General features: G+C 34.5%; 1 protein-coding gene across 1 annotated transcript; it reads right to left on the reverse strand.

The window, feature by feature from the left end:
• Positions 1-1,917: 1,917 nt before the first annotated feature.
• On the reverse strand, positions 1,918-3,208 carry LOC132184403 (mitogen-activated protein kinase kinase 9). The gene has a single exon (XM_059598031.1). The coding sequence runs from the start codon at positions 3,063-3,065 to the stop codon at positions 2,106-2,108; it is 960 nt and encodes a 319-aa protein (XP_059454014.1). The 5' UTR covers positions 3,066-3,208; the 3' UTR covers positions 1,918-2,105.
• Positions 3,209-10,435: the final 7,227 nt, after the last annotated feature.

Genomic DNA, 10,435 nt, shown 5'->3' on the forward strand with positions numbered 1-10,435 from the left:
TTAATGCAACCGACAAGAAAAATTGGGCACAATTGACACCAATGTTACTATATATGTACTCTTTTTCCACTCTTTCTATTATGTTTTCTTCCTAAAATACCCTATTGATTGAAGTATTGGTGGCAAAACCTACATTTTTCTGTGATTATTTTCTAACTATTTTTCTATTTTGCAAAAACTCTACCATTGGTCCGGCCTTCCAAAAAATTGTGCATCGGATACCACGCGAAGTGCAATGTTCTTCCAGCCGCTGGACCCTACCTTCGACTGAGCCGTTTCTAGGGTAGGTATGCTGTTAAACAATAAAATATAACTCTTCTCGAGGCCCTTGCCAACATCTTCAAACTACCTAACGTTGCCGTCAACCGTCACGTACCGATTCAAGAATTTTAACCCGATTCCCTTCGTTCTAGGTTAATGGACCATGGGATGATTACTATTTAGTACCTTAGTCCCTCGCACTCTCTCAATTAACAACAAATCACGAATAAAAAAGCTTTTGTCTTCTAATTGAAAGTGCTAGGATCTTTCAAGGAGAGATGCTAAGGCCATGTCTGCTAATTTAAAATGCTAGGATTTTTCAAGGAGTGAACTAGCCTTATGTGCTCTTGCTAAAGTGCAACGGCTTTCACGCTAGCGCATTCGTTTGTTGCCTGTTCTAACGCACAATAGTTTTCTAAAGCTTAATTTGTTGCTTGTTCTAATTTGTACTACAGTTTTTCAGCCTCCGTCTCTGGTTCACTTTTATATATTGATTAGGAAGCGCCAAGTGTTTGTACTTTGCAAAGAGTTCCTGGGCACACTCCAAATACTACTTCTCTTTCAAAATCTCGTAGCATCATTATTTTTAAATCTATAATACAATCTTCTATTTTATTTTCACCAAAAAACAAAAAAAAACAAAAAAACAAAAACATACCAATTGAACAAGAGCATATTACTTGTGTACGGCAGCTCGCAACATCAAAAATGAAAAGCCTCCAATACTTTTCGAAACATATCTGCAAACCCACGAAATGTGGTAGCCCCATATTTTCATTGAAGAACCCATGTGAGACATTGGTAACCAATGGACTTTTTAGTGCTAAATGTTGTCGTGTTCTTGAGATACGGATCAATGAAATTATATGCTTTAGTTGCTTGCACGAATTAGACTTCACCTCGGATTGGTGTTGGAGTGAATAATTTTATTTTGTTAAATAAAATAAAATAAAATAAAATTTTAATTTTAATTTTTTTTATTTTACTTGAAATGAGAAAGATTTTTGTTGGTGAGTTGATTGCTTCAATTTGTTTTTGTAAATTTTGAATATTTTTAAGAAAGATGAGAATATAAGTCATATATCTTAAGCCATCCGCGGCAGCAAGTGACTCTTGCAACTCACTAAATCTTAATAATAATAATAATGGGAAACTTCACTTTAGATTCCTTAACCACTAGGCGATTTAACATATTCTCTCGAACTTTGAAACCTCTCAATTTGGACCCTTAAACTTTCAATTAAAATCAATTTAAACCCTTTCGTTAAATTTTAAATGTTAAAAGTGATACAATGACGTTTATACTCTTGACTTTTTTATAAAATTTCAAATTTATCCTTAATTTTAAATTAAAAATTTTTAAAAAAAAATATTTAAAAAAAAATCACAATGTGACCCATGGTTGGCCACCTTGTGACTCTTTTTTTCAAAAAAAAAATTCCATTTTTTTCAAATTTTTTTTAATAAAAGGAAAATTGAAGAGTAATTTTGTCTTTTTAGTAGTTTTAACGACAAAAATTGACAGAGAAATTCAAATTGATTACAATTGAAAGTTCAGGAGTCCAAATTAAAAGGTTTCAAAGTTCGAAGTTATGTCTAATCACATGATAGTTCAGAAATCTATAGTGAAGTTTTTCCAAGTAATAAAAAAGGGTGTAAAGTTAATAAATGTAATTTCTTCTATTTCAAAAGCAGATTTTTTACTGCTAATAGTTACCGAAACAAGAAGATTTGAAGGAATGTACAGAGACGGTACAGAAAAAACAAAATTCGGATCCAGCCCCTCATACACAAAAAACTTCAAGAAGCAGTGCCCAAAATTGTTAGATCCGTTAACCCGAAACTCATCTCGGATCTTTACACACAAAAGGGTGGGTCAACAGCTTATCCACCGACCACCTCTTACTCGACTCCTTCTGCAAGCAACACTCGATGAAGCTCCGAAACCCCTCCGACGCATCTTCCGGCAGGCTCGGCGGGTCGCCGAAGCAAATCGCGCACATCAGGGTCGCCCAGTCGGGTCTCTGACCCGGCGGCAGAAACGGGAAATGACCCAAGTACAGCTCCAACAGGGTCAGCCCCAAGCTCCATATATCTCCGGCATACCCGTTGTAGTTCCCGCCGTACGTGTCCGGGTCGAACCGCTCGGGGCTCATGTACGCGCACGTGCCCACGTAGGAGTTACACGCGTCCAACGTTCGGCCCATGATCTTGCTGACTCCGAAGTCAGCGATCTTCACCTCCATCTTCTCGTTGACCAACAGATTCGAGGGTTTAAGGTCACGGTGAATGATCTTGTGACCGTGGAGGTAGTTAAGACCGTTAAGAACCTGGCGCGCCACGTCGGCGAGCCAGGGCTCGGGGAAGGTCCCGTGGGTCTTGAGCAGCGACTCCAGGGTGCCGAGATTCATGTACTCCATCAGAATCGCGATGTCTCCGGACGGTTTCTCGAAGATGCAGTGGCAGCTGACCACGTGGGGGGAGTCGGTCCGGCGGAGGATCTCCATCTCCCGGAAGACCTGGCGGCGGACTGCGGTGTCGGAGTCGGATTCGCCGTGGACGACCTTGAGCGCATAGAAAGCGCCGGTGCGCTTATGGCGGACCTTGTAGACCGTGCCGCCATTGCCGTGCCCGAGAACCTGAAGCTTTTCGAGGTCACAGGCGGAGATGGCGGCGGAGGAGGCGTTGGCAGTGGTAGTGGTAGTATTAGGAGGTAGGGGTAAGGGGAAGCGTGGGCGGCGGTCGGAGAGCTCGGAGATGGGGAGACGCAGGTTGAGAGGGCGGCGGTCTCGAACAAGAGCCATGGATTTTGCTCTGGAGATTTGGGGATTTGGGTAGTCGGGGGAAAGGGAGTTTATATAAGTGGGAGGTGAAAAGCACGTGGAGAGAGAAGAAGAAGCGCCATTGGCCCATAGAGGTGGGAGGCTGGTGGAAGTGAGTAGAGAAAAAAGGAAGGTGGGAGGATGAGGGAGTAGGGCCCACTTTCTATAGAAGATTCATTGTAGGAAAGGAAGAGAGTGGGTGTGGCGTGCAACATTTTGGGCAAGTTTTTGTTATCTCCATGTGCCTAAATTGAGTGCCGGCCGCCACTTTATTATATTATATAAACAAAATCTATGCAACTTGTCCATGGATGAGTGGGTTAGATTTGGATGGGGACAATTAATTATGGGACCGGGCAAATCCGTATTAGAACAATTTAAAATTTATTCAAGCAGGTAAATCTTATATGAGATATTTTGTATTATTTATTAAAAGAGTCATATTATACAATTTATATTTTGTTTAACGGTGTATATAATGTTACTTTATTTAAAATTACACTATTAAAAGTTTTCTTTAACCATTTCACTTCAAATAGTAAAAGTTTTATTCCGTCTTCCATGAACCGTTTGTATTGCATGCAATACACGACTGTTAATAGCGTCACATCATGGTCGGAGTGGATTTTACAATATATCCACTTAGTCTAGCAAAATGGGGTTGCCATATTAAGTTATATATGGGTGATGATTGATTTTAGGAATGAATTTTGGTGCAATTGATCTATGCATTAGCTAATGATTCTTAGTCATTAGAAGATTGATCATGTTTTTTTTTTCTGCCAAAATTATTTGGTGTTCATGATGGTTTAGTTAACTAACTAGAGAGTGGAGGGAGAAATATGAAAGCAAAATGCCAAGCACGCCTTTACTGTTTTATGGTATTATTATTATTATTATTTTCTATGCTTTCCGTTTCCTTGTCAAAATTGTGAGCAAGTTGGGTACGTACGTGGGAGCCATCTTAAGTTTCTAACGAAACAAGACTCCAGGACGTCAGAGGAATCTGACGAGAAATCATAATCGTTGCCGATGATTGAGAGCCATATAATAATAATAATAATAAATGAATAAATAATTCAGTTATTGGTGAACACTTATTTAGGTTTCAAAATTGAATCCTTACAAAAAATAAAAATAAAAAGATAACTTTTTATTATTTTAAAAATAAAACAATGTTGTTACGGGCACTACAAATTTTATGATATTTTTGGCAATTCGCATAGCACTTATTGTATTGACGTATCGTCTACCAAATTGATCGCATAGCTGCTTATATGGGACAAAAAATTGCTACAAACTGGTTAACATGTGTTTCTCACATATTTTTTTAATAGTTATGTAATACATGTCACTTTATTATATGAGTTTGTATAAATTTACTATAAATTAATCAATTTGTAGCAAATTTTTGTCCGCCTACACAATAATCATGTCACTCTCAAAATGAATTGTTAAGAATAGCTGAATCATCTTATGGCCGGTCATGAGTCTCCCGGACTAGAGACCAATAACCTAGCCGTGGGTAAGGAAATCCAAAACCAAACTATGAATCTAAAAGACTCTTTCCATAGAACTACATGTCTATTTATACTTTAGGATCAGAAGAAAAAGGATTTATCTTAACAATAACTAAATAAAGTAAATAATTATAAAAATTAATGAAAAATAATTCACTTCAATATTTTTTCAATCTTTAATCCTTATCTCATCGTACAAATTTAGTCGATCAACCATTAAATTTATGGACTCCACACAAATTGAAATGTGGATTCAACCATTCATTTGAAGATAATTAAGTAATTGTTGAAAAATGAATGAATTCTATCATTTTTTTAAAATTAAAATAGCAGTATCATTGTAACATATATATATATATATAAAAGGAAAAGGACAATTAGTACTATTTTTGTTTTTGTTTTGAACTCTTGCTAATTGTCCTTTTCCTTTTCTTTCTTTTTTTTTTTAATATATATATATATATATATATATATATATATATATATTAAAAAAAAAAAAAAAAAAAAGGAAAAGGACAATTAGCAAGAGTTCAAAACAAAAACAAAATAGTACTAACAGAATAGTTAGTTGGCCTAGAATGGGACATGCAACTTGTGGGAAGTGGGAACCCAAGGTGGAGGGGCAATTGAATTAATTTAGCTCTTCAAGTTGGACATGTTGGAAATTGACGTGAGACTTTTTTTTTTCTTCTAGGAAAAATGCCGGAAGGAGCGATTAGAGTGATTATTATATTTAGTACTACCTATCTGTTGAATACAAGTAAGACTCAAAGCGACTAATATTAATCGGTTTAGGATTTTTATTGCGGGAGTCAAACTGTTGCCCTCTTACTTACCCAACCACATGACGATTATCACGAAGATACTAAACCACCACCATTGATTGTTGGAAATTGGCGTAAGCTTGGATTGGAATGAAATTATATACCCAATTTTTATTTTATAATTATCTTAAAATGTTGATGTGACACTTTTAACTAATCTTTAGATTTGTGGCCTCCCACATCGCTTGGATATGAGAATATGAAAATGTGCTTATACGTATACTCGTACCATTATTGACAACAACGCATTTTAAAGTCGTGATAGTTACGAACTTATCAGACCTCTGCATTTAAGCGTGTTTATCAGAGAATAGTACCAGGGTGAATAATATCCTGAAAAATTTAGTTCATGGGAGTTAAAAACGAATAATATTGTGTGATTATCGTAATTAATTCGATCGCTTTTGTTGAAACCGGATAAGGCACATAAATACAATGAGCACATAAATACAATGAACACATAAATATGGGGCCCTAAGACCTTGATTGATGTCTTTGCTAGACAGCGAAGAAGATAGCATTTAGGACAATAATGGTCCTATGTGCTTAACTGGATCAAGATTTTTTCCTTGGATCTATTAAGACTGTCCGTTGGTGGATTTATTATTTCCCTAATTTTCTTTTTTTTTTTTCTTTAGGGCTTGTTTGTTTCGTAAAATGTGTATTCTATTGGGAAAGGGAATAGTTATTACTGGGAATGGAAGATGTTGAAATGAAATAATTATTCCAATTCTCTAGTTTGGTAGCAATACATATTTCATAATTGGAATTGAATTAAAATACTAAAACACCCATTTGATTACTAATTTTTCCAAATCTCAAAAAAAAAAAAAATTTCAAAAAAAAGGTTAAACGTGTGGTGGCCGACCACCGATTGAGGTGGTCGGCCACCACAGAACGCAGTGGGGGTGGCCACGCCACCCCCGATGAGATTCCGGGGTGGCGGCGAGGTCCTCTAGGGGTGGCGCGGCCACCCCCAGATCCATCGGGGGTGGCCAAGACCACTGCCGATGTGAATCGAGGTGGCTAGACCACCACGGATTCTCACCGCCTCACCGGGGGTGGTGCAGCCACCCCAGTGCATTATGTGGTGGCAAGTCGGCCATCACACGTTTACCCAATTTTTTTATTATTTTAAGTTTGAGGGAAAAATAAAAATAAAAATTAGAAAACCTTATTCTTTCCATTTAAGGGAAATAGTTATTTCTGTGTGGATGAGATTAATCATTTCTATGAGAATAATTATTTTTAAGAATAGACCCCTACCAAACAAAATAATGACTACTCCATGGGAATAGCCATTTCATTCCAGGGGTCTATTCCGCAAGCCAAACGAGCCATTAATCTAAATTGATATAGTTTTTTTTTTTTTTTTTTTCAGACGATAGAAAAACCAAAAACTCAACTACTTACACTTGGAGTATGTGTATGTGTAGGTCACGTTTCTTTTACATATACTCACAAATATATATTATATATAAAAATATCAAAGTTTTATATTAAATTATTGGACTTGAAATCATAGAAATTATCTGTATAATTGGATCGCTCTTTATCCACGCCTAATACGACAGTTATTAACATTAAACATGTGATGCATGTTCTGTTTTTTATTTTTTGGTAGATGCATGTTCTGTTTTGATAAAGGTCGGAGATGACGCATGCAACACGTGTCGATAAGAGAATTGTAAACGTTCTTTATTTATTTATTTTGCAGATTTAAGTTGGAAGAGAATAAATTATATTTAATTTATTAAATTCATCTTTTTTTCATTAACTTATACTTTTGAGACATAATTGGTGATTTAACACAATAATCACAAGTTCTTTACTTTACTGTTAACATTTTATTTTAATTAAATACTTTACTCATTTAGCTTTACTTGTTGAAAAATAGTTTTAACCATAGAAAATGTTACTTGTAGATAGTTTCCATAAGAAAAATCTCTAAGAGTATGTTTGGGATTGCGTTTGACAAATAGAGATTTTAATTCAAAATGTGTTTTTTTGACATAAGTTTTTGCCAAAAGTGCGTTTTGGCAATTTTTAGACTTTTTATACTCTTAAAAGCGCTGTCAATTTTTTTTTTACCAAATGGATACTTTTTTTTTCAAACAAATTTTTTGAGTGTTAAATGTACTTTTAAGCCTTTTAAACGCACACCCAAACAATCCCTAAAACTTAATCCATGGCATTAGAATACATTCAAAATATTTAAGAGAAACTTCACTTAATCCTTTAGAACTTTTAACGCTTTTACAACCATTTTTTAAAACTTTAAAAATTCTCAATTTAGAGCTTGTTTGGAATTACATTTGAGAAATATATCTTTTAAGTTAAAAAGCGCTTTTGGGCAAAAACTTTATTTTTAAGTTTTTTTTAGAAGTGCGTTTTGACCATTTTTAGGCTTTTACGCATAAAAGCACTTTCAATTTTTTTTATCAAACGAGTTTTTTTTTTTTTTTTTTTCTTCAAACAGACTTTTTTAGTATTAAAAGCACTTTTAGGCCCATCAAACGCAATCTCAAACAAACTCTTAGTATATACAACTTTAAAATGTTTACAATATCACCACTACCGTTAGGATTTAAGATTAAATCAGAAAGAATATAATATACGTGAAAGCAACAAAGCTCAGAGTCCTTAATTAGCGTTAGCAATGATGCATGAAAATATGTATTTATTGTATGTTTCGCAGTGGCTTCCTAATTCTATTTCAAATGGTATTTGATTAAGGATGCGTGCATGGCTTCCCAATTCCCATAGTGGACTTGTGACACAATCTTTGGTCCACCTACTCCCTCAACATGCCATGTCACCATCTCGTGTCACTAATTTCGCTTTAAATTTGAATCAAGTTTGTGAGTCGTGTTAAAAATTATCAGTCTTTTATTTTACGTGTCGGGTTCAAATCGTATCAAAACATTAGTATACAAGACTATATAGGTCAGTCTTAACTCGACAAATTCAATTAAACAGATTAAACTCTATAATTTTAAGGAAAAACTTCACTAAAGACTCTCAAATTTTCACCCATTTTAAAATACACTCTAAACTTCAAAATCTCTCAATTTAGTTCTCTGAACTTTCAATTGCTCTCAATTTGGACCCCTCCGTCAATTTTAGCTGTTAAAAATACAAAAAAAGACCAAAATATCTTTGATTTTTGTTTTTTAAAAAATAAAAAACTTTTGAAAGTTAGAATTTTATACAAAAGTTTGGGGTATAAATGTCATGTAACATTTAAAATCCGACAGATGGTTCAAATTGTGAGCAATTGAAAGTTCAGTAAACTAAATTGAGAGATTTTAAAGTTTAAGAAGGGTTTGTCAAATCGGGTAGAAGCTCAGAAGTCTTTAGTGAAGTTTTCCCTAATTTTAATCTGTCAATTTCATATTAAATTTGCAAATAATATAAAAAATTGTCACCATAATTCATGTTCTTATTTTTCTCCGGAGAGTTGCGTGTGACCCATCATGCACGGCAAATGCATAGAGATGGAACTTCGAAAAATCACCGCTGTCGACGTCTTTATCAATAAAGTCTATAAGTTTTCCTAAATTGTGATATCACCAAAGACAATTATTGGCAAACACCATGCCTGATGGAACAATCAACAAGCTACCCTCCATTTAACGGTTTAGATTTTAATGGACTTGATAACTTATATATAGTTAAATCTTGAATATTTAATCAGAACCATAAAATTAATCCTCTTTAGTTCTTTGAAATAGAGGAGTATTGAAACAATTGAAGTCGGTATGGACATATAATTGATGAAATTAAAAGAATATTAAACTGAATCTAAATGGTGCGGCCCACCGGCTTGCAAAGGAAGCGTTAACCATTAAGGAGAAGTATATATATATATATATATATATGTATATATGTTCTTATCGAGGAAGCTCCTTAATGTATTTATGATATTATATTTGCTGAGCGTTGTATTTGAGTTGATGTTATACAAAAGTTCACCTGTTTTACTTAAAAAAAAAAAAAAAAGTAATAGAGAAAATGGGGTCATATTTGATTCAATTTGATTCAATTAATATTAGATCTAAGATTGATTAATAGATTTAATAGCTAAAATTGATTATAAAATTGATGATATGGAAATTTATAACTAAGGAGGCCCACTCCATAAAAAGCCCAAAAGTCCAAGAGCCCACTTCCCAAAGGGCCTTATGTTAGAAATGAGGTATACAAGAGAAGAGGTATGTCATTCCCCTCTCTCTGTCTCTCTCTCACCACTATCATTCATTCTTATTGATCTCTCACATTCCAAGAGCACTCTAGGCATCGGGCTCTATCTATCACTTCCCAAAGGGCCTTATGTTAGAAATGAGGTATACAAGAGAAGAGGTATGTCATTCCCCTCTCTCTCTCTCTCTCTCACACCACTATCATTCATTCTTATTGATCTCTCACATTCCAAGAGCACTCTAGGCATCGGGCTCTATCTATCTCACCAGCTTTTAGGATTGTTTGGAATTGCAATTTCAATAAGTGCGGTTTTAAAAATTGCGTTTTTGAAATCGCTATTTTTTAAAATCGTAAAGGCCTTTGGTAAAATATGTTAAAAAGGTTTTTTTTTTTTTTTTTTTTATCAAATATTTGTTACGGGAAATCTTGATTTTAGTTTAAATTCGCGCTTTTTCAAATATACACCCTTTAACCTATTTATAAAAATCGCAGATTTTTTTTTTCTATTATAAATTAAGTGTTTTTTAAATTGCAATACCAAACACTTTATGTTTTGTTATATCTTTTAAAAACGCAGATTATTCTTGCGAAATTGTAATATGAATGCACCCTTAGTTGGTGTCTCTTTGGTAATTCTCTTTCTTGTTTTGCAAAAGCCCTCAGCTCAATCCTTTTGTTCAAATATCTATAAGAGGATAATCAAGTATTTTGCATCTTATTTTAATTGGTGTAATAATCCTAGTTGTCAAATGCTCATTAGTGGGCAGATTATAAAAGTTATTCTCTATCTATAATCAACAATTTA

Source organism: Corylus avellana, chromosome ca6 (assembly GCF_901000735.1).
Source record: "Corylus avellana chromosome ca6, CavTom2PMs-1.0".
In the NCBI taxonomy this organism is placed as follows: Eukaryota; Viridiplantae; Streptophyta; class Magnoliopsida; order Fagales; family Betulaceae; genus Corylus; species Corylus avellana.

What these genes read in the sequence shown, in the direction of transcription:
- LOC132184403 (XM_059598031.1), bottom strand. Translation starts at nt 3,065, where the DNA reads ATGGCTCTTGTTCGAGACCGCCGCCCTCTCAACCTGCGTCTCCCCATC.